Raw genomic sequence first — 25844 nt, forward strand, 5'->3', positions numbered from 1 at the left:
TCAAGAACATTCTAAATTTTCAATGGCCCAAAACACTTGGCATACACCAACAATTCCACCATTTTACCAATGGTAAATTGACTTCCATGCCAAGGAAAAATCAATCCTGTTTGTGAGATTGGAGAAATAGGAAGGAGTTTTTACCCTTCTATTTGATAATCTGCATATAACAACAGGCTCATGTTGGTATAGGAATATGTTCACTTCATGACACCCAAGTTTTACAAAACATTTTAGCAAGACTGGAAATTGTGAGATGTTATATACTGTAAAGAGGTGGCATTAATGGAAGTTCATTCCTATTTTTTTAAGGTTTTAATATTCAATTTTAGTATTTAAAGTATCATTGGAGTTAGAGATAAATATTGGAAGCCATGTTCCCCATATGTTAAATAAGCTTTGATAAACTGTAATGAAAACTTAAGGCAACTGTCTCAAACTCTGCATCTATCTATCTCTTCTCTCTCTCTCTCTCACACACAGATATAGGTGCAAATCTTGTTGAACCTATTTACACATCAGAAACATTGATGGTGAGGTACAACATCAACCTCAGTGAGAATAATGAGGTCACCATCATAACTGTGTTACTCAATGAGTATCGTCCCCTTTGTTATTGTCATTTCTGTTCTTGGTATTTATATTCACAGAATCTACTGGCACTCTCATTATTCATTAGTGTTAGGAGGGATTTATTTTCACTGAGTGAAGGAACTTGGCATCCAATCTGTGAAGATGCTGAAGGGAACATCTGTGGAGGGATAGCTTTCAGGTCTTCAGGCACTTGGAAATAATGCCTGTCTCTTAATTTTTTTTAATAATTGAGCTCCATCATGCACAATTTTTAAACATATCAACAGATTTTATGCCCTGGCTCATTGCATGTTACCCAATCTCTTCTTTTAAACCAGTTTTTCAGAAGATTCCCAGCCTCAGACTGGAGGTGTTGTAAATAAACCTTCATCATGTTACCACTTTCCATACATCAGTCTCATGAAGCTTGGGGATCTCAACCTCTAAGATATGGCATTGGGGCTCTAAGAGGTGTGCATTAGACACGTAGCTATGGATATTTATTTGCATAAATGATGGGGAGAAAAGAGGTCTATGAAGAGACCACCTAACCTGCCTCAATCATAAGGACAAGGCTGGTTCTCTTGAAGGTCAGGAGCACCTTTTACTGTATGTTGGTAAGGACAAGGGAGCAATGTAAATTGGAGATTCCAGGAAGCAGGTAGAAGTTTTAGATGAAGGGGCTCCATATTCTCAGCACTACTGGCTGTCTTTGGAGTCAGCAAGGGAGGAAGGAGTAGTGGTACAGATGGCCTGGGCTGGGTTCTATTTTGGGACCTCATTGAGGCAGCTGACATTAGAATGAGCTACAAATGACGTCTGGTAACTTGCATTTTACCTCAAGAAGATCTAACTTCCATTGATTTTTGTCATTTGTGGATTCATTAAGTTTTAGCATTGCTAATACACAAATTTTTGCTTCTTGTGTGGTTACATCAGGCAAAAGGAACAATGAAAATGATGTGGATTTTGAGAAGTTTAAAGAAGGTGACTCGAGAAAGGAATATTCCTGAGGAGAATTATGTGAATCCAATCAATTTTGGTAATGTGACTACCTGTTTTCTGAACATCCCATTTAATTGGCAGGGAAATATTCTCTTGGGAAACAAATTGAATTATCTTAAATTTCCTCTCAGTAAATCACTTTTTAAAAAATCAAGCTGTTTAAAATAAATTAATACTCCATGGCAATATTGAGAACAGGCACTTATTGACTGATATTATGTTTCTTGTTCCTTTTCTTTTTTTTTTAAATTAATCTTTATTTTTTATTTATTTACTTTTTAAATACATTTGTCTCTGCCTCCCCCCCCACCTCTTTCCCTTGCCCCCTCCCACCTTCCCTCCCTCAGCTCTCCCCCTTTGGTTTTGTCCATGAGTCCTTGCTATATGTTCCTTGATTTTCCCCTTCCCTTCCCTTTCCCTGCCCCCCCCTTCTCTCTCGTCTCTGTTGATTTCTTTTCCTTTCAGTGTTGCTGGTCATATTTGCCTTGCATCTTTGCATTGTTGGTTAGGTTCCGCTTATAGGTGAGATCATATGGTATTTGTCTTTCGCCCCCTGGCTTATTTCGCTTAGCATGATGCTCTCCAGTTCCATCCATGCTGTCGCAAAGTTTAGTACTTCTTTTTTTCTTTCTGCTGCGTAGTACTCCATTGTGTATATGTACCATAATTTTTTGATCCAATCATCTAATGATGGGCATTTAGGTTGCTTCCAAGACTTGGCTAATGTAAATTGTGCTGCTATGAACATTGGGGTGCATAGGTTCTTTTGTATTGGCATTTTGGTGTTCTCAGGGTATATTCCCAGCAGGGGAATCGCTGGATCAAAAGGCAGTTCCATTTTCAGCTTTCTGAGGAAATTCCACACTGCTTTTCATAGTGGCTGCACCAGTTGCATTCCCACCAACAGTGGACTAGGGTTCCCTTTTCCCCACAGCCTCGCCAGCACCTGTTGTTTGTGGATCTGTTTATGATGGCCATTCTGACCGGTGTGAGGAGGTACCTCATGGTGGTTTTGATCTGCATTTCTCTGATGGCTAGTGATGCTGAGCATCCTTTCAAATGCCTCTGGGCCCTCTGTATCTCCTCCTTAGAAAAGCATCGGCCCAGGTCCTTTGCCCATTTTTTGATTAGATCGTTTGTCTTCTTGGAGTAGAGTCAAGTGAGTTCTTTATATATCTTGGAGATCAAACCTCTATCTGATGTATCATTAGCAAATATATTTTCCCATACGGTTGGCTCCCTTTTCATTTTGCTGATGTTTTCTTTTGCCGTGCAGAAGCTTCTTATTTTGATGAGGTCCCACTTGTTTATTCTTTCCTTTATGTCCCTTGCTTTAGGAGACATATCAGTGAAAAAATTGCTGCGTGGGATATCTGAGAGTTTCCTGCCAATGTTCTCCTCAAGGACTTTGATGGTGTTGCGACTTATATTTAAGTCTTTTATCCATCTTGAATTTATTTTTGTGTATGGTGTCAGCTGATGATCCAATTTCAATTTTTTGCATGTAGCCATCCAGCTCTCCCAACACCATTTGTTGAAGAGGCTGTTATTGCTCCATTTGATGCTTCTGCCCCCTTTGTCAAATATTAGATGTCCATAGAGACCTGGGCTAATTCCTGAGCTTTCTATTCTGTTCCACTGGTCTATGGGTCTGTTCTTGTGCCAGTACCAGATTGTTTTCAGTATGGTGGCTTTGTAGTAGAGTTTGATGTCCGGTATTGTGATCCCTCCTACTTTGTTTTTCTTTCTCAAAATTGCTGCAGCTATTCGGGGTCGTTTATGGTTCCATATAAATTTTTGAAATGTCTGTTCTATTTCTGTGAAATACATCATTGGTATCTTAATAGGGATTGCATTGAATCTATAAATTGCTTTGGGTAGTATGGACATTTTGAGGATATTAATTCTTCCAATCCATGAGCACGGTATATGCTTCCATTTATTTGTGTCTTCCTTAATTTCTTTTTTCAATGTTGTATAGTTTTCTGCATACAGGTTCTTGTTCCTTTTCTTCTGTCCACAGACAACTGTCCTGAAAATTAATGAAAACAGAGTCTTCACTTCTCACAGGCAGTAAGTATTAATGAGCTATTTTTAAGCTGTTCTCTGAAACAATTTAATAAGTATACCTTGGACCTCACATGTGCTGTATGTGTTATGTAACTACGTTCTCTCCCAACAAGGAAATTCTGCCACTAGATGAGTCATTCCTGAGATGTAACACATTTTGTTTCTTCTGAGCACCATGAGATGGTTAATTGGGAAAGTGGATTCCCACTGATGGAGTTGTGTTGATGAAGCATTAATGCAGAAGGGTCATATAGAAAAGCTGGTTTTGAGGGAGAAGCAGGAACTACCACTAGTTGGTACTGAGACAGAAAAGCATGAGTCTTCCACCCAGTCTTGATTCCACAGTTGGTCTATGGACATCAGTTCCCCAGGGAAAGAGGGCTGAAGGAGAACCCCCATTCTGACAAACACAGAGTCTATGTTACAAAACCCACTCCCTCCACACAGGCTCTGAATGGTGAGTGGCAGGAAGGAAAGAGATTGCATTCCTGAAGAGGTGCAGATGATATTGGGCATCAGCAAGGGGCAAGTGCCTTGTGACAGCCACCGGGAGATATTTCATCCCCACCATCTGACATGTGTTGCTTTGCAGATGATTAGATTACACTGTGATTTTTAGAAACTTAGTAAAATGGCATTGCTTCTGGAATGACATGGGTCCAGGCAAACGTATTTTACTCTATCTTTTGAAAAACTCAATCCACAATGTTAGCATCCAGGATGAATATTAATTTTAAACCTGAGAAATTTTATGAATTGGAGGACAGAAGTGAGACTCAATTAGAGACTCTATAACTCTCTTTTAGAGAGACCATCTCCATAGACACGTGTCTTGCGATCATGAAACTCCTGTGTAGGAAGGTCCCACCAAACACACATCCTGGAGAGATTCCAAATGCACCCTCCCATGTCAGAGAGATGGTGAGGACCCAGTGTCACCTGGAACTTATCCACATAATTCACTATCACCTCATCTAACCCTTCACATGCCACATCCTGCAGTCTCCTCACTCAAGGTGTCACCCTATCAACTCATCAAACCAGGTCTGGTGTCCTCTCCCATAGACTATGTCCTGAGAACCAGGGGCATCTTCTCCATGGAACATGATTAACAGCAGGAAGAACTCACCCCTTTTTCCTGCCCAACATTGTCTGTCTCTCTCTCTCTATCCGCCCTGCCAGTCAGTATTCTGAGCCTGTGTGGTGTTACTGCACATCTCAGTGTTCAACAAACTGATTTCAAATCAAGTCTGTCCATGTGTGTCTGTGAAGCACATCTCTTCATTTAAAAAACACAAATATCCATTGAAAATAGAACTGTCTAAGAAAACGTGTTTTCAATAGTCTCACGACCACATAAGAGTCAATACCAAGAGGCATTGACTAGGGGAGGCCTAGAGGAGAGATGCAGGGAAAGGTGTAAACCAGCTTCACCAGACAAAGGGCTGTGGACATATTCCTTGCCATGCAGTGAGGCCTTCAGTCAAGAAAAAAGCTGCAGACAGGTCAATTTATTTATTAAATATTTCAACATGACACCATTTACGTGTGTCCCAATTAGTTTAAAACTCTTGTAAATAGCAATGACTTATTTGAGAAGTGCATGTTCAGAATTTTTGACAGCGGCAGACAAAGTGACCTTTGAAACACTTGTGTGTGCTCAGTTCTCTTCTCTCCATACGGTCGTCCCACAGACATGCAGCTAATGTGCCCTTTCAATGTCTATCAAAGTCTTTCTCAAAATCCCACTCGGTAGAAATGCTTTCTCCTTCAGAAATGAACCCCAAGAACACTCCATGTCTCTACGTTGCCTTATTTTCCATTCTGGAACTCTAAACAGGTAATAGAGTTGGTAATTCCTGGTAGCTCCCTTGTGTTCTGTCCCCTTTTACTGTTAGAGGATAGTAATCTCCCTGGATCACAAAATGAAGTGTCTCACTGGTGCACAGTTGAGAGTATTAGGCAGTGTGGACTGGTGACATTCCCTAAAGCTGGGTTTCCCAAACATGGGTCAAGCACAGTAGGAATCCTGCAGAAGACACTTTCCATGTTTGCTTGGGTCACCCTGTATCGTATGAGACACTGTAGGCTGCACACTTGGACAAACGTGTTTGGTATGGTGGTATGTTGGCAGAAGACAAGAGAAGTTGTCATCGTGCAGAACCTAAGCTTTGTTTTGCTGTTGGGAGCATACGATGAGAGAAGCTTGCTTGAAATTCACTGCTGCTGACAGTTTTGTTCAAACATGGCACTCAATGTGTCCCATAACATCGAAGGGGCCAGGGAGAGGCAACAATTCCTATCTCATCCACAATAAACATTCTTTTAAAGTACTATGCCCAGAGGCTGACTGACATATCTGCAGGGGAACAGAGTTTCCATCATTTACTAAAGCAAACACATGTGTTAAAATTGAAATAAAGAACAAAGAGAATCCAACTGAAAAACAGTTATACTGAAATAGAAAGCAAAGGTAACCGATGCATAGGGATGACAGGACCCTTTTTTTTGGAAGGGGATCTTGCTGACATTCTTGTGACATTAAATCCAGTCCTGCCCATAATTCTTAGTACCCTTTAAATTTTTTAGAGTACCCCAGAAGTCTTCAGAAGTCTTAGGTAGATCATTAAGTAAATTTTGTTTTAATTAGCTCTCCTTTATTCTCCATGTGGACAGTGTGAGAGACTCTCAGTGGCAAGCACGGTGCTTAAGGGCACCCAGGGTAAGAATTTTTACAATCAATATTTGCAATACGGTGCCCATGCTCCCTTTGTATTTACATGTCGTGTTGACCTGATCTTCACCTGAGCTGCTTGCCCCTCCACCCCAACCTGCTTTCAACCAAACCACATGGCATTTATTGGGATCCAGGCATTTTTACCTGAGTCAGACCAATGTAGCTGCTTGGAAAACCTTAGAAGCAGGCGATTGAGTTGACAATTCCTGGGAAGATTGCTTGCGTTCTGTCTCCTTTTACTGGAAGGTACTCTTCCTGGACCATGAACTGAAGTGTCTTCTTTCTGAATTGAGAGTCTTAGGCTGTTGCTGGCAGGTGGAAAATTGCTCATTCCTCATGCAATTTCCTGTTTTTTAAATGATAGATTTGCTGGGTTCAGTAGTGGGTTGCAGTTATTTGATTTTCATCACTTTGCATATTTCGTGAAAATCATTTCTGGCCAGCTAACTGGTATGACCATTAGGGAACACACTATGGAGTTTCCTCAAAAGTTGAAAAAACAGCACTGCCTTTTTTCCCAGCAAGCCCTATTCTGGAAATATATGAAAAAAAAAACCATCAAAATGATTACAAATGATATATGTACCCCTATGTGCATTGTAGTGTTATTTACAAAGCCCAGATCTTGGAAAAAGCCCACATCTCCCTCAGCAGATGAGCGAATAAAAGCCTGTTGTGCATTTGCACAGGAATATGACTCTGCAATAAAAAAAGAAACTTTCGCCTTTTGCAATTATTTGGATAGACCTGGAGAATATGATGTTAAGCAAAGTAACCCAGCCAGTAATAGACAAATACCATATGGCCTAATTTATATGGAAAATCTAATAAGAAAGTAAAATGATGAACAAAATAGACATAAAGGCACCAACACATGGGCAGACTGACAGCTGTCAGAGGGGAAAGGGGAAGAAAGAAGTGAGTGAGAGATGGAGAAGGCTGTTGCAAGAGAACACATGTGCCTGACCCATGGACACAGACAACAGTGTGGTGATGGCCTCAGGGACAGGGGTAGGGGGTAGGTAAATGTGTGCAAATGGGGAATATGGGGACGTGTGTAATAGTTTAAACAATTTAAATGAATATTTAAATGAATGAATGAATGAAAGAAAGAATTTTTTTACTTGAAAACAAACACTTACAAAAGAAAGTAAAAGCTCTCATTTTTATTTATGATATGAACTGGAAGATGTGTGGATTTATGTGTATATATGCATATATATTCATATGTACATAATTCTTCTATATAACATTGCTTTTGTGAAGAATGCTCTTCTTACTTGTTTATTTTGCTACATAACAGCCAGAATGTAAACAAAAAATATAAAAGATAAAAGAAAACAAACAATGTTTTGAAATTTCCTATAAGGAAGTTTTATTAAGTAATATTGACATTTTCAGTCTTCCATTTGATTAAAAATATATGCAGAGCATGCTATTTTTAACATTACTTTTTTTTTTAATGTAGTCTGCAGGAAACACCAATGTGTAACATTTGTACACATTAATGAGTCAATTCAATCAAGACATTTCATGGAGGATTTATACATTTGTATTTATGAATTGATTTTTTTCTAACTAAAATTATGTCCTTAAACAGTCATTGTTTTCTTTTACTTCATTTTATTGTGTTGTAGTTTACATTACAGACTTGTAGTCAAGTAGAGTTTCTGGCAAAGAGAGGGTATAAAATGATGCTTTTGTCAAAAGCAGCATAGAATGCTGATAAGAGCTCCACAGTTACAATGGACCTTAGCATTTCTTCACATAAATATCTTGGCTACTTGGTATTTTTAGTCTCACAGATGCACTTGTGCAACGATGCACATCCCACATGCTCCCAGGTCAAAGCACTGGTTTTTCACAGGTATGAATTTCTCACTATCTTTGCTGACGAGTGCCTTTGTCAAAATGACATACACAGCTCTTTCCCTGTCCACCTGCATGTCTGTCACAGACTCAAGAGGACAAGTGTGATTTCACAGTCCTGCGCTGTTCCTACATCACGGTTACACCCCAGAGACCCCTGTGAGCGCAGCCTCCCCTGCCTTAGCACAAACACTGCGATATGGTCTCCTTTCCTGTCCCCACTTGTTTGCCCCACTCACACCTGAACAGGTACTTCTTGCAGTTACAGTGGCTCACAAAAGCATCTCAGGGACTACACTTTATATTTCCCTCCTTATGTAGATGAGTTTGTGTGCTATTCTTTACCTTTAGAGACTTACAGGGAGTTGAGAGAGAAGTAGATTTCCAAAGAGAAAGTGCCTGAGGGAAGGGGAGGAGCCCCAGAGCTGCTGTGTCATCGGGGAGATTCTGATCTTTGTCCTTCTGTGCCTGGGCCTTTACCACCTCTGCTTGGTCCCCAACAGCACTGAGATTGAATCTAAATAACAACAATGAAAGTAATGATCTATAATAATAACTCATTATTGAGATAATAAAAGTAATTATTGAGGGCTGTGACTGGCTATGACAGGGAACTAACTACCATAGTCCTTTTGAAATGACAGAGTAATGACTGTATTCAAAGTCATTATCATCTGGTGGAATTTGTGTAAGATGTACATTATTAGTGGGGGCATGATTGTACCTATAATTGACACAAAAAGATTGTTTTCATGGGGTGGAAAAACACACATTCTTGTATGCGCAAAATCACATACACAGTTATTTGTAGTGTTAAGGTTGCATGAATTAGAAGCTGGGGACTTACACAGAATGTAACTGGGAGAGAAAGAGGAGAGACAGGGGCCTGCAGGAGAGACAAAGGGACATAGACCCTGGGGAGTGAACAGTGTTAAGACCAATTGGGAAAGAAAGAGGGGAGAAAAGACTCTTGCTCGTGGGCCATGAGAAGGTGCCATATGGTTATGGATTAAGAGCTGGAGATCGTGGCGATGCAGCGGATGGTGCTGAGACCCGGGGGAGGCCTGCCCAGCCGAGCCCCGGACTCTGTTGTTTTTCTTCTGAAGGATTATTTCAAAGATGGCGGAGGAGTGAATGGGAGTCACGCTGACCTCCTCCCAAGACCAAACTGGAATTGCGACTCAATAGTGGAGTAATCACCTGGAAAACAATGGAACGATAGTGGGAGAGGAGCCTTGGAGCTCCGGACAGTGGATTCGACTCTCACACATCCCAATGGGTGAGAAGTGCAGTGGAGGCTCGAGAGGGTGGGCTGAGTGCCCACGGGCACTGGCACCAGAGGAACATTGAAACGGCCAGTTAGCGTCCCCCCGAGAAGAACGGGGTCTGAATCATAAACAGGAACCCCTAAACTACAGCAGCTAAAACCAAGAAAATACAGACAAAACACAACCCCAAAAAGCTTAGGGGTGCTCTCTGCTAGAGACAGGGGGCTGGGGATGCAAAGAGACATTTAAAGGGCCAAAGCAAAAATTGCAGTGGCAGCCACCCTCCTTGATCTCTGGGTAGAGACAGCAGCAGGGTGGGCTGGTGCCTGGGAAAAGACTGGGGAGGAAAACTTTGTGAAGAGAACTGACACAGCAGCCGGTGGAGCCTGGATGATAATGCACCTCCCACTCTGCAGCTACCATCTCGCTCAGGCATAAGGGAATCAATGAACCTGCCTTTTGTGCCTTCCGCACACAGCTTGTGCATGTGAGCAGGGGGACTGAGTGCAGACTGGCTGGGAGAGCCTTGAGGAGAGACTGGAGACACAGGCGTTGGGGGAAGAACAGGAGGAGGAACCGGGGAGTCCCGACTCCCTCCCCGTTCCGTAGTCTCCATTGTGGGCTGGAAAGGGGGGCCCCCAAAGAGGCAGAAGAGGGGCGTGCAGGAACCAGACTGCCTGCTATTGAAACGCAGGCTGCAGAGGTGGTGGATCCTTGGGCGAAGGGGTCACAGAACTGCCCAGAGACCCCTGAGGAGAGACTAGATACGGAGGCATTGGGGAAAGAACGGGAGGAGGAACTGGAGAGTCCCGACTCCTTCTCCTTGCCATAGTCACCATTGCGCGGGAAGAGGCCACACCCCCAAAGAGCCAAAAGCCAAAAAGCACACATAGACACCCAGAAACACCCAGTGCAGGCATTCACACTTGCGCGGAGTGACCGGCGAGGGTTGGCGAACACTTGCACCGGCTGGCAAGGCCTCCCACAGATTGGTACCAATATGGCCTGAGACGGAGTGCACAGAGCAGCAAGGGCAGGTGTAAATTGATCCGCCCGCCCGCGATTGAGGAGCGGCCCACAAAATTAGTAGATCCCCAACCGAAGGGGTCACAGAGCTGCCCAGAGTCCCTGGAGGAGAGATTGGAGACAGGATTAACTGGAGAGTCTTGGAGCTGACTACCTCCCATTTCTGTAGTCCCCATTTGGCGAGGGCAAGCAATGCACCCAAAGAGTCAAAAGCGGGGAAAACACAGAATAGAAGACCCTAAACTGACCAGTGCCAGGGAACTCACCGGCCAGGGGGGCCAGATGAGTACACGAGGTCGCAAATAAGCCCCCTGGTCTGGGGCAAGCACATGCGAGCCCAGGCGGCAGGGGTTCCTGCCGCCCCTGGAGCGCGCTCAAGGAGCCGGCATTGAGAGTGCAGAGCGATCCCCTAAAACAGTCCAGCCCTGACCAAAGGGGTCACAGAGCTGCCCCAAGCAGGAGTCAGACACAGACAGTATACTCCTGGAAGACAACACAAGGTCATATAGGTCAACAACAGACATCATCAGGGGCAGGCCCAGGAAGAAAAGTAAAGGACAAAAATACTTAACAGACTCTCACAAAAATGGGAAGAAAAAGAAGTTCCTCCCAAGTGAGTGGAAAAGGAGACTCCCACTAAATGAAATAGAGGCAAGGGAACTATCAGATATTGAATTCAAAACAATGATTCTAAGGAAGCTCAATGAGCTCAGCCAGCTCAAAGAGAACTATGAGAAACTGCAGAGAAACTATCAGAATCTTACAGCAAACTATATCAGCCTAGAAAAGGACATAGAAACTATCAAGAAGACACAAGAGGATATGAAGAATACCGTTTCTGAATTGAAGAGAAAGCTAAAAGAATACACCTCTACCAAACCAGCACTCCAAGGTATACTAAGGGGACTGGTTTAAGAAGATGAAGGAAAAGAATGAGAAAGAGAGGAACACAGGTACAAAGAGAAAAGATGAGTAAGTTTCTATCAGTAATATCTCTCAATGTGAATGGACTAAATGCCCCAATCAAAAGACACAAGAGAGCTGAATGGATAAGAAAACATGACCCACACATATGCTGCCTACAAGAGACCCACCTCAGAGCAAGAGACCTACACAGATTGAAAGTAAAGGGATGGCAAAAAATATTCCAAGCAAATGGGCATGAGAAAAAGGCTGGGGTTGCCATACTTGTATCAGACAAAGTAGATTTCAAAACAAAGTCCATAAAGAGAGACCCAGAGGGACACTTTATAATACTTAGAGGAAGAATCTGTCAAGACATCAACATTGTAAACTTATATGCTCCCAATATAGGAGCCCCCAAGTTTATAAGGAAATTGTTGAATAACTTCAAAAAAAATATAGACAGCAACACACTGATAGTAGGGGACTTCAACACCCCACTGTCAAAAATGGACAGATCTTCCAAACAAAACATTAATAAACATATTGTGGCGCTGAATGACACACTGAATCAAAGAGACTTAACTGACATATATAGAACCTTACATCCCAAAGAAGAAAAATACACATTCTTTTCAAATGCTCATGGCAGCTTTTCAAAGATAGACCACATGATAGGACACAAAGCAAACCTCAGCAAATTCAGGAAAATGAAATAATACCAAACTTTTTCTCGGACCACAAGGGATTGAAACTGGAAATCAACCTCAAAGAGAAACTTCAGAAACTTGCAAACTCATGGAGACTGAACAGCAGACTATTAAACAATGAATGGGTCAATAATGAGGTAAGAGAAGAAATCAAAAAATTTCTGAAAACAAATGGAAATGAACAGACAACAGTCCAAAACCTATGGGACACAACAAAGGCAGTCCTGAGAGGGAAGTTCATAGCAATACAGGCTTACCTTAAAAAGATAGAAACATTTCAAATAAAAGACCTAACACTACAACTTGAAGAACTGGAGAAACAACAACAAATAAATCCCAGAGCAAGTAGAAGAAAGGAAATAGTCAAGATTAGAGCAGAACTGAATGACATAGAGACAAAAAGAACAAAAGAGAGGATCTACCAATCCGGAAGCTGGTTCTTTGAAAAGATAAATAAAGTTGACAAGCCTTTAAGCAGACTCATCAAGACAAAAAGGGAGAGGACCCAAATTAATAATATCAGAAATGAAAGGGAGAAATAACAACTGATACTGCAGAAATACAAATGATCATCAGAAACTATTATGAACAATCATATGCCAAGAAATTTGAAAACCTGGGTGAAATTGACAAACTTCTAGAAAAGTATAATCTTCCAACACTGAAGGAGGAAGAAACAGAAAGCTTGAACATACTGATAACAGCTGGGGAAATTGAAGCAGTCATCAAGAAACTCTCAGCACACAAAATCCCAGGGCTGGACAGTTTCACAGGAGAATTTTGCAAAACATTTCAGGAAGAGCTAACCCCTGTCCTTCTCAGACTATTCCAAAAAACCCAAGAGGAGGGAAGACTCCCAGACTCTTTCAATGAGGCCAGCATCACCTTGATCCCAAAACCAGATAAAGACCCTACAAAGAAAACTACAGGCTAATTTTGCTGATGAACATAGATGCTAAAATCCTCAACAAAATATTGGCAAACCGCATCCAGCAATACCTTAAAATGATTATCCACCACAATCAAGTGGGATTCATCCCAGGGATGCAGGGATGGTTCAATATACGCAAATCAGTAAACGTGATACACCACATAAATAAAAGACAAAAACCACATGATCATCTTGATAGATGCAGAAAAAGCTTTTGATAAGGTACAGCACCCATTTATGATCAAAACACTTAGCAAAATGGGAATAAATGGGGCATTCCTCAACATAATAAAGGCCATATATGAAAAACCTACAGCCAATAGCATACTCAACGGGCAAAAATGGAAAGCTTTCCCACTAAGATCGGGAACATGACAAGGATGTCCGCTCTCACTGCTTTTTTTCAACATCATATTGGAAGTCCTAGCCACAGCAGTCAGACAAGAGAAAGAGATAAAAGGCATCCAAATAGGAAAGGAGGAAGTAAAGCTATCATTGTTTGCAGATGACATGATAGTGTACATAGAGAACCCTGTAGACTCTACCAAAAAACTCCTCAACCTAATAAGTGAATTTGGCAAAACAGCAGGATACAAAGTCAACATTCAGAAATCAAAGGCATTTTTGTACACCAGCAATGCAATAGAAGAAGAAGAAATCAGAAAAAAAAATACCATTCGATATAGCAACAAGAAAAATCAAGTACCTAGGCATAAATTTAACCAAAGAGGTACGCAGAAAACTATACAACATTGAAAAAAGAAATTAAGGAAAACACAAATAAATGGAAGCATATACCGTGCTCATGGATTGGAAGAATATATATCCTCAAAATATCCATACTACCCAAAGCAACTTATAGATTCAACACAATCCCTATTAAGATACCATGACATATTTCGCAGAAATAGAACAGACATTTGAAGAATTTATGTGGAACCATAAACGACCCCAAATAGCCTCAGCAATTTTGAGAAAGAAAAACAAAGTAGGAGGGATCACAATACCGGACATCAAACTCTACTACAAAGCCACTATACTCAAAACAATCTGGTACTGGCACAAGAACAGACCCATAGACCAGTGGAACAGAATAGAAAGCTCAGGAATTAGCCCAGGTCTCTATGGGCATCTAATATTTGACAAAGGGGCAAGAAGCATAAAATGGAGCCATAACAGCCTCTTCAACAAATGGTGTTGAGAGAGCTGGACGTTTGGCTACATGCAAAAAATTGAAATTGCATCATCAGCTGACACCATACACAAAAATAAACTCAAGATGGATAAAAGACTTAAATATAAGTCGCAACACCATCAAAGTCCTCGAGGAGAACATTGGCAGGAAACTCTCAGATATCCCACGCAGAAATTTTTTCACTGATATGTCTCCTAAAGCAAGGGACATAAAGGAAAGAATAAACAAGTGGGATCTCATCAAAATAAGAAGCTTCTGCACGGCAAAAGAAAACATCAGCAAAATGAAAAGGGAGCCAACCCTATGGGAAAATATATTTGCTAATGATACATCAGATAGAGGTTTGATCTCCAAGATATATAAAGAACTCACTCGACTCTACTCCAAGAAGACAAACGATCCAATCAAAAAATGGGCAAAGGACCTGGGTCGATGCTTTTCTAAGGAGGAGATACAGAGGGCCCAGAGGCATTTGAAAGGATGCTCAGCATCACTAGCCATCAGAGAAATGCAGATCAAAACCACCATGAGGTACCACCTCACACCGGTCAGAATGGCCATCATAAACAGATCCACAAACAACAGGTGCTGGTGAGGCTGTGGAGAAAAGGGAACCCTAGTCCACTGTTGGTGGGAAAGCAGACTGGTGCAGCCACTGTGGAAAGCCGTGTGGAATTTCCTCAAAAAGCTGAAAATGGAACTGCCTTTTGATCCAGGGATTCCCCTGCTGGGACTATACCCTAAGAATCCCAAAACACCAATTCAAAAGTACCTATGCACCCCAATGTTCATAGAAGCACAATTTACAATAGCCAAGTGTTGGAAGCAACCTAAATGCCCATCAGTAGATGATTGGATCAAAAAATTATGGTACATTTATGCTATGGAATACTATGCAACAGAAAGAAAAAAAGGACTACTACACTTCATGACAGCATGGATGGAACTAGAGAGCATTATGCTGAACAAAATAAGCCAGGGGGGTGAAAGACAAATGCCATATGATCTCATTTATAAGTGGAACCTAACCAACAAAACAAAGATGTAAGGAAAATAAGACCAGCAACACTGAAAGAAAAAAGAAACCAACAGAGACAAGAGGGAAGGAGGGAGGGGTGGGTGAGGGAAAGGAAGGGAAGGGGCAAGTCAAGGGACATATAGCAAAGACTCATGGACAAAACCAAAGTGGGGAAGGATTGAGGAATGGAGAGGGGGGAGAGGGCAGAGAAAAGTGTTGGGGGAAGGCAGAGACAAATGTATTTGGAAAAATAAAAAAATAAGAAGAATTAAATTAAAGAAAATATTTTAACTTTTAAGTTCTGCAATGACATGGATGAATCTGGACAATTTTGTGTTAAGTAAAATAACGAAGCCAGCAAAAGGTAAAAAGCATAAGGTCTCACTCATATGGGAAATCTAAAGAACAAAATACACTAATGAACAAATTAAGAATAAAGGCACCAACACATGGACCGACTGACAGCTGTCAGAGGGGAGGGGAAGAGAAAAAAAGGAGTGAGAGAAGGGGAAGGGTGTAGCAGGGAACCTGTGTGCCTGACCCATGGACACAGACAACAGGGTGGTGATGGACCCAGGGAAGGGGGTGGAGGATGGGTAAAGGTGAGCGAATGCGGAAAAGGGGGACAACTGTAATGGCTTAAACAATATAAATAAATATTTAAACGAATGAATGACTGAATGAAATACAATTTTGTTTCCAGACATCAAATACAGAGAAAGGAAGGTAAGAATTCTCATTTCTAATTGTGATATTAACTGGAAAGCATATTGTGGTTTTATGTTTTTATATATATATATATATGTGTGTGTGTATATATATATATTCACATACCTATGAGGTTCTCGTACACAATATTTCATTTGTGAAGAATACTGTTCTTATATGTTCATTAACCTGCACAATAGCCAGAATGTAAACAAAATTTATAAAGGATAAAAGATAAACAATTTTCTGAATATAAGGAAATTTCATTAATATTAACACTTGAAGTTCTTTAATTTGATTAAACAAAATGTACAGAGAATGTTATTATTATCACACAAATGCTTGCAAGAAACACCAATGTGTAACATTCGTATACATAAACCGTTCCATTCAATCAATACACTTCATGGAGGATTTACACACTTATACTTTGTGAATTCCCAATTTTTCTAATTAAAATTATGCTCTTAAGAATAATTCTTTTCTTTTGCTTCACTGTATTGTGTTGTAGTTGACATTATGGTGGTGTACTCATGTAGAGTTTCTGAAATAAGAGGGTATGAAATGAAGTTTCTTTCTAAAGCAGCATAGAAAGGAAACTAGAGCTCCTCAGGTAACAATGGTTATTAGCAATTTCATCACATAAATATCTTGGCCACTTGGTATTTTTAGTCTCAAAATGAAAGTGTTCACACACACACACACACACACACACACACACACACACACACTAACACACTCACCCAGGTGAAAGCACTGGGCTTTTTTTACAAGTATGAATTTATGTCTAACTTGCCGAATAGTGCTTTCGTCACAGTGGCATGCATAGCTACTTCCCTGCTCACCTGCAAGGCTCTTACAGACTCGAGGGGACAAGTGAGATTCCACAGTCCCTGGCTCTACCTATGACATGGTCACCTCCCTGAGATCCCTGTGAGCTCAGCCTCCCCTGCCTTAGCATAATTGCTGTGATATGGCCTCCATTCCTGTCCCTACCTGTTTACCCCACTTACACTTGCACATGTACTTTTTGGAGTTAGTGTGACTCTCAGAGGCATCTTGGGGTCTATGTGGATATGCTTGTAGGGTTTTCTTTTGCTTTATAGACTTAGGGGAAGCCAATAGAAGAGTGGATTTCTGGAGAAAAAGTGCCAGAGGAAAGGGGAGGAGCCCAGAGCTGCTGTGTCATGGGGGATGTGAGGTTTGTCCCTTCTCTGTCTGAGCCGTTACCACCACTGCTTGGTCCCCAACATCACTGAGGTTGAATCTAAATAACAACACTGAGAGTAATGATTAATAATAATAACTAGCTACTTAGGAAATAATAAGTAATTATTGAGAGCTGTGACTTTGGGTATGACACTGAGCTAACTACCAAGTTCCTTTAAACAGGACAGCGATAACTGTAATCCAAGTCATTGTAATCTGGTGGAAATTTTTGAGGACGGACATTTTTAGTGGGGGCATGATTGTACCTATAATTGGCACAAAAAGATGGTTTTCATGGGATGAAAAAACACACATTCCAGTATGCACAACCACATAGAGAGTTATTTGTAGTGTTAAGATTTCGTGAATTACCAACTGGTATACAAAAAGATTTCACAATTTGCCTGGGTAGGGAATATGATGGTTTTTTTGAATATGTGAACTTTAGAGGACCCTGGGAAACACAAAAAGGAAAGAAATAAAATTTTCTACAATGTATGACATTGGGAAAATGATGAGCACCTTCATGTCATTTTGAAGAAATTAATAATTTTAGCATCTTCCAAGATGGCCCTGTTTTATGGACAGACATCTTGATTTCCTAAAAGATAATAACGTGATTCAGATGACTCCTCCCTGCTAAGTAAGCACTCTGCCATCAGATTCCATATGAATGTAATGATGAAATAGTCAAAACAATGCAAGAGGGGAAACACACTCTCAGGACCCTACAAGACTTGTCATAAGTGGCCCACAAAATGGAGCAACCTAAAACAGAACCTCACCCATATTTGAGCTGGGCATTAGCCTAGACCAAGCCTTTGCACCCAGGAATCTTGGCATTCCCTTCTCCGAGCTCATGACGTCCAAAGCACACAATGTAGATATTCCTGTCTTTCTCAGGAAGCAGGGAAGAGAGGCACTGGGTCCAACAGAGTGATTTCTTTGAAAGTCATCCAATGAAAGGTCAGGGGCAGGTTATTATCCTACAATGGAGGATATCTTCAAACGAGTATTCTAGAAGCAAGAGGAAAATGGGGAATGTGCCCAGTATCTGGAAGAACATCAAGAAACATCGCAGTACACCAGGATGTTTATTTTCACTGTTCCATAACAATCTTTTACAATGAATGGCAGGTGGGTTTACCATATGCCACCCCTATAGGCAAACAATATATAAAGAGCCAAAGGTTCCGAGTCTCTCCAACAGGTAACCCACTCTGAACACCTCTGAGAGAAGAACCAACAAGAAGCCAAGGATGAAGGGTCTGCTGCTGACACTTGTACTCAGTCTGGTTTATGCTGACCAGGCTCCAGTGGATCTCTCACAGGTACCTCAGAAAAAGTCTTGTGTGTGTATGTGTGTCTGTGTGTCTGTCCTTTCTCAAGTCCTTACATGTGTATCCAATTTTTGTGCTCCTAAGCCCAGCCATCTTCCTCCAGTGCAGAGTAGCTGTTAATCAAATCCTCCAGTTGGTTTTGCTAAAAAGTCTGCTTGGCCTTCTTTTTCTCTGTGATATCCAGCACACTTTTCATTTTCATCAATAACCCCATTAATTTGGAAATTTTGACTGTGTCAGCATCTCTCACTTTGGCTTCTACTGGGTAGAGGCCATGGATGCTGTGAATCATCTTCCAAGGCATAAAGTAGCTCCTCGGAAAAGAATTTTTGGTAAAATGACAATTGTACCAAGGGGCTTCACAAACCACTTTTGACACGTTTGATGAGTCACAGTCCATTTTCCATACTCTGCATAAATCTTTTCTTCCGTTGCAGTTGCGTTTTCCCTTACTTGAAATAATAAAGCATAATGCTTTGCTTTGTTACTTCAAGAACGTAGCATATCTCTTGGAGGTTTCAATACTAAAATGGTTACACCAAAATTCACCGGCTTTGAAAAAATTTTTTATCTGCATGCTGGTATGCCAGCTGTCAAAATACAATGTAAGAAGATAGTTTTGAATGAAAATAAAGAGAAGCAAGTGCCACCAAAGCCAGGGACTGAAAAAAGTAAATGAACTTTTTAAACATCCACACATTTCCACTGCACCTGACTGATGTTGATGCTGTGTTGTTGGTAGAGTCTACAAAGTGACTAGTTATATATTTCATCTGTAAATGTAAAACCGAAGGTGCTCAGCTAAAGAAATGTTGAGTGGGAATTTTTGCATGTGATAACTGAGCTTAAGGTATTTCAACAATATCTCAATTCCTGTTTGTCTGTTACATTGCGTATTGAAGAGATTCTCTAAATTCCACCTCCTTTGGTAAGGATGGATGGTTTTGTAATGCAAGGGATGAGAGTCTCTCCATGAGTGAAGTCAGAGAAAATTTTTTAATAAGGTTTGATGACAATTTCTGATGGGAGTTTGCTTTTAGCTTTCAGGAGAATGGAGGACCCTTTATGTTGTCGCCAGTAACCCAGAAAAGACAAGTGAGAATGGTCCATTCTGGCTTTTTAAGCGTGCAATTAATTTTGACACAGCAAATGACAATGCTGTTTTCAAATTTTATGTCACGTAAGTAATAATAACAAAGGACAAAACTTGTATCAAAATCAAGGTGGAAAAAGGGTCTGACTCCCCCATTGGCTCTAGAATATCTATGTAATGTTCAAGAGGGGGACTGAGTTTTGTGCTTACCAAGAACTTTGGAGATGTCCCTCAGGTCTAGAATGACCCTCTAGACAAGGTCCTGCAGCGTTTGCTTAGGCAATAAAGAGCTCGGAAGCGCCACCAGGAAACACCTCACTGAAAAAGAGGAACAACGGCAGCCACAAGGGTTTGGACTTCTCAGTTCCTACAGTGCCTGGCTTGAACCTGAGTGGCCCATGTAGAAATTGCTACTGATGGTTCACATTAAGGGCATAGTGGTCCAGAGCAGTGTTAGCAGGTAGATAATGAATGAATGAATATCAATATCTAATGAATCACTCATCTGATTAAGAGGACTGGTTGTTTAGCAAACTGCTGGCATGTTGTTAAGAAAAAGAAGATGGAACATAAAGAAGGTTTCCGGTTAACCTTCAATGGTCAAACAGTGAAAGTAAGACAGGTGTTGAAACTAGTAATGACACTGTGTGTGAAACTCTGCAATAATGGTGTGGACAATGTGAAAGTTACCATCCTGAAGTGGGAAATGATTATAGTCTTGTGAGTCTGAATAGTAGCAGGGGTGATATGACAGGTTTAGGATGAACTTGAAGGTGGGATTGAAATTTCAGAGAAAGAAGGAGGAGTAGCAAAAAAATATGCCTCTAGTCAGCGACAGCTACTAATGTAAAATCACATGTTGGGAAATAGGGAGCAGGGCCAGGAACCTGCACAGCAGACATGTGGAAGGAATTGTAGAAGCAGATGGTGGCAGGAAGAATTGTACTTGGTCATGAAGGGTCTTGTTTCTCCAACTATTAGTTTTAAGTGCCCCCTACTCGATATGGATGTCTCCTGAATTATAAAGAAGTTGAAAGAGTCTACTTTACTCTGATGTTTTCTATGGACTCATGACATATTAAAAAAACAAAGTTCAATTCTCAAATCTCTTCTTCATTCCCAATTTCATCATGTGAATCAAGAGAGCGTTCTAAGCAAATAAGTACATTGTAGGTATTACACAACCTTCTCTTCTCTCACTCACTCTCTGTCTGCTGTCTCTGTCTTTCTTATCTCTCTGTCACACACAAACACACACACACACAAACTGCATTTTTATTACTAAATAAGTAATACCTACAGTTCACATACTTTAATCATTTTTCTCCAAGACAATTATTGCCACACCAAAATTTAGATTTAAGAAAAAAAACCTAAATAAATGAACAGAAGAAATGATTGAAAACAAAGACATGCAGGGTATCAAAAAACATCCATTCTTACTGAGAGACGCGTTCCTCACAAGATTAAAACACATATGTATGTTATTGACAGAAATGACATTGTCAAGTTTTATGTGTTACAGTTCTTCATATCCATATATAATTGCATTGGGATGTACAGTAAACTTGACATTTACAAAACAGATTTGCTACATAAACAAAGAGGAAAGTGCAAGGGGCATCAATAGGAAGAAAAAGATTTGACTGAAATATTTCCACACTTGCAAATACCTTGACAAATGAAAGTTATGAGGAAAGGTCTGGAAATACAAGAGAGAACCATACATCTGTTGGGAATTGGGAAGGAAATAAAACTCAATTGAGTGACCAATATTTTTTTCTGATAAAGAGTAGAGCACAAATTTTAAGAATTGTCAATATAAGGAGCTCCATGAAGTTTATTTCTGATGGTATAATTTTTGAAGATACAAGTGGAATCCATTTGGTGATAATTGTTCCTCTTGGTAGGTACCATCCCTTTGGAAGTACTCTGTGATTTCCAGTGTAGACAATGACATCCTTATCCCTCGAATGTCGTGTAGCCTTGGATGACAAGTTCTTTCTCTTATTAACGTCATATTGACTGTAGGCCCTAAAGTATACCTGACATAGGGTCACACGAGGGTGTACAGTGAAAATCCTATTTATAGAGGAAATTATTGTTATTCACCATCACCCAACTTGAGAATGCTTTCCTTTCAAGGGAAAATGGGCAATGTGTGCCAAAGACTGCAACTGGGACACAGATCCATGGCAATGTTTTTGCTATTGAGTGTAAGTACAGTTGACTTTGCGCTACAAGGATTTTAGCATTGAAATATTGCTCTCGGTTTTTGACAAGACCTTCATAAATGTGAATTCAAGATCTACCAATAATCAGGATCCCTCAGTTATCCCATATTTTAATGTCATCCTGCTCAAATATTTACATGATATTATTGTTTTGGATAACCCTTCCAATTTTGACGGATTCTCAGTTGAAAGTAAGATCCCATTCAGAAAATGTTTCTTTCACAAGGCTCTTAGGTACACAAAAGGTTTCCTGATCATTCCAAATAACCTGAAGTATTCAAGCCCAATAGACCTATGTGCAGTTTAGAGATCCATGTCATTTTGAATTAAAAACACACTTTTGATAATCTTAAAACAACTTTCTACTTTCAATATAAGGTTGATTTAGGTAAAATTTAAACAACTCCTAGTGGTTAGAAACACCAAACACATTTTTCCATAACCAAAGTGTTTGTTCTAAGCAGTGGGGATGTTTGTTAAGAAATCTTTCTCTTAAATTATTTCTAATGGACCTCAAGAACATTCCAAATTTTCTAGGCCTAATGACAATTTGCTTCCATCCAAAACTCCATCATTTTACCAAAGGTAAATTGATTTCCACGCCAAGGAAAAATCAATCCTGTTTGTGGGACAGGAGAAATACAAGGAGTTTTTACTGCTCTGTTTGATAATACGCATAAAACACCTGGCTCATGTTGTTTGAGGCATATGTTAGCTTCATGACACCCAGGTTTGACACAATGTTTCAGTAAGACTGAAAATAGAGAAATGTTATATAGTATAAAAAGGTGGCATTAAAGAAAGTTTGTTTTTATGTTTTTAAGATTTTATATTCAATTTTAACAATTATTATATCATTGGAGTTAGAGAAAAATATGGGGAGCATTGTTCCCCATATGTTAATTAAGGTTGAATAAATGAAGTTATGATAACTTAAGGCAACGGTCTCTAACTCTGATTCTATCTATCTATACTCTCTCTCTCTCACAGATGAAGTTGCAGATCTTTTTAAACCTATTTATGCATCAGAAACATCAATGGTGGCGTATAACGTCAACCTGGATGAAAATAATAAGGTCACCAAGGTACTTGAGTTCTTAGGTAAGTATCATGTCCTTTGTTATTGTCATTTCACATTTCTGTTGTCAGTATTTATAATCACACAATCTATTTTCACTGGAAACATTCATCGTTGATAGGAGGCCGTTATCACCTAGTCAATATTCCTAGGACATGGAATCCCATCTACAAAAATACTGAAAAGAGAAGCTGGTAGAGCTGGAAATTAAGACCTCAGGCACTTGGAAATAATGTCTGCTTCTTAAATTACTTTTAAGAATTGAGCTTTGTCAGAAAATTTATTAACAGATGAAAAGATTTGAAATCCCGGCTCTGTTCAAGTTGACCCCAACGCCCCCGCCCCCCATTTTAAAACAGTGTTTCTAATACTTTCTAAGCCTGGGACTGGAAGCTTTGTAAATAAACCTGCATCATGGGTACCACTTCCCAAACATTGGTCTCGTGAAGGTTGAGAATCTCAACCACTGAGAAACAACATAGGGACACTAAGAGATGTGCATTAGCCATGCAGCTAATGAGCCTTCATTTGGATAAAGTGCGGGCAGCAGAGTAGTCCAACCTGAGACCACTTACCTCCCATGACCATGAGGACAGGACTGGTTCTCTGGAAGGTCAGGACCGCATTCCCAGTGTATTTTGGTCTGAAGAAGCCAGGGATGCCAGAAAGTATAGGTCCTATACACAGGGGCCCAACTTCCTGGCACCCATGGTTGTCTCCGGAGCCCCCAGCTGGCACAGGAGTGCATGTCGTGACAGAGATGGACTGGGCTGCATTGTGCTCCTGGACCTCAATGAGGCAGCTGACTCTGGAAGGAACTCATGACCTCTGCAACTTTTAAAATCACCACGGGAACTCCTGACTTCCATTTCTTTTTCTCATTCGTGGATTCAGAGACTCCTAGGAGTTCCAAAGAGCCAATTTCTTCTTCTTGTCTGGTGACTTGCAGGAAGAGGACCCCAGGTGAATGAGGAAGACTTCGAGAAGTTCAAGGAGCTGACTCAGGAAATGAATATTCCAGAAGAGAATATCGTGAATGTAATCAATTCTGGTAATGTGACTACCTGTTTTCTGAATATCTCATTTAACTGGTGTGGAAAAATTCTCTTGGGAAACAAGTTGACTTATCTTCAATTTCCTCTCTGTAAATTACTTTTTACAAACTAAACTGTTAAAAAAAAAATAATAATCCATGGCCATAGTGGGAAGCAGCACTGACTGGCTGCCCTTTTATTTCCTGTTCCTTTTCTTTTGTCCACAGACAACTGTCCTCAAAATTAATGAAAACAGAGTCTTCAATTCTCACAGGCAGTAAGTACCAATGAGCTGTTGTTAACCTATTTTCTCAAACAATTTAATAAGCACATCTTGGAGCTCACATGTGCTGTATATGTTACGTAACTAAGTTCTCTCTCAACAAGGAAATTCTGCCGCTAGATGAGTCATTCCTGCGATGTTACACATTTTGTTTCTTCTGAGCACCATGAAATAGCTAATTGAGAAAGTGGATTCATACTGATCGAGCTGTGGTGACAAAGCATTAACACAGAAGGGTCACATAGAAAAGCTAGTTTTGAGGGAGAAGCAGGAACTACCAAGAGTTGGTACTGAGATGAAAAAGCACGAATCTTCCACTCAGTCTTCACTCCATGGTTGGTCCACATAGATGAGTCCTCCAGGGAAAGTGGGCTGAAGGAGAACCCCGACTACGGCAAACAGTCTCTTTACAAAACCCACTAACTGCACACAGGTTCTGAATGGGAAGTGACAGGAAGGAAAGAGGCTGAGTTTATGAAGAGGTGCAGACTGTATTGGGCATCAACGAGGGGCAAATTCCTTGTGACTGCCACTGGGAGATATTCCAGCCACTCTGTGTGACATGTGCTGCTTTGCATATGATTACATACACTGAGATTTTCAGAAACTCCCTAATGTGACATAGATTCTGGGATGACATGGGTCCAGGAAAACATATACTTTATTCTATCTTTTAAAAAACACAATCCACAATGTTAGCTTCCAGGATGGATATAAATTTGAAGCCTCAGGAACTTTAGGAATTTGAGGACAGAAGTGTAATTCAGTCGGAGACCCTGCAAATCTCTTTTAGAGAGACCATCCCCATTGACACGTGTCTTGGGATAATGAAACTCCTGAGTAGGAAGGTCTCACCAAACCTGCATCCTGCAGAGATTCCAAAGACACCCTTCCATGTTAGAGAGATGGGGAGGACCCAGTGCCCCCTGGAATTTGCCCAAGGAATTCACTATCACCTCATCTAACCCTTCACGCACCACATCCTGCAGTCTCCCCAGTCATGGTGTTACCTTATTGACTCAGGTAACCTTCAGGTTTGTTTTTCTCTCCTATAGACTATGTCCTGAGAATCAAGGCACATCTTCTCCATGAAACCCAGTCAACAGTAGGAAGAATTCTCCCCTTGTTCCTCTCTAACATCATGTGTCTCTCTCCACGTGCTCGCTCTCTATCCTCCCTGACAGTCACCTTTCAGAGCCTGTGTGGCATTACTGCATTTCTGAGTATTCAGTAAACTGATTTCATGGCAAATGTGTCCATGTGTGTCTGTGAAGCATGTTGCTTAACTTAAAAAACACACAAATATCCATTGGAAATAGAACAGTCTAAGAAAACATGTCATCAATAGCCTCAGGGCCTCATAACCATCAATTTTGAGGAGCATTGACTAGAGAAGGCCTACAGGAGAATTGCAGTGAAAGGTGTAAACCAGCTTCACAAGGGAAAGGGCTGTGGACAAATTCATTGCCGTGCAGTGAGGCCTTCAGTCAACAAAAAAGCTGTGAGGCCGTCAGTCAACAAACATCTGTTAGGCAGTTAAAGTTATTTATTAAATATTTC

At 40.7% G+C, this 25844-nt stretch overlaps 1 protein-coding gene across 1 annotated transcript; it reads left to right on the forward strand.

The window, feature by feature from the left end:
* The first annotated feature begins 18409 nt into the window (after positions 1-18409).
* On the forward strand, positions 18410-25535 carry LOC129076885 (odorant-binding protein-like). The gene is made up of 7 exons (XM_054581024.1): positions 18410-18553; positions 19603-19742; positions 21801-21871; positions 22880-22990; positions 23917-24018; positions 24229-24278; positions 25340-25535. Exons 1-6 carry the CDS (start codon positions 18482-18484, stop codon positions 24246-24248), a joined length of 516 nt encoding a protein of 171 aa, XP_054436999.1. The 5' UTR covers positions 18410-18481; the 3' UTR covers positions 24249-24278; positions 25340-25535.
* The last annotated feature ends 309 nt before the right edge of the window (positions 25536-25844 follow it).

Source organism: Pteronotus mesoamericanus, unplaced genomic scaffold (assembly GCF_021234165.1).
Source record: "Pteronotus mesoamericanus isolate MK-2021 breed Mesoamerican mustached bat unplaced genomic scaffold, CSHL_Meso_final contig_65, whole genome shotgun sequence".
Taxonomy (NCBI): Eukaryota; Metazoa; Chordata; class Mammalia; order Chiroptera; family Mormoopidae; genus Pteronotus; species Pteronotus mesoamericanus.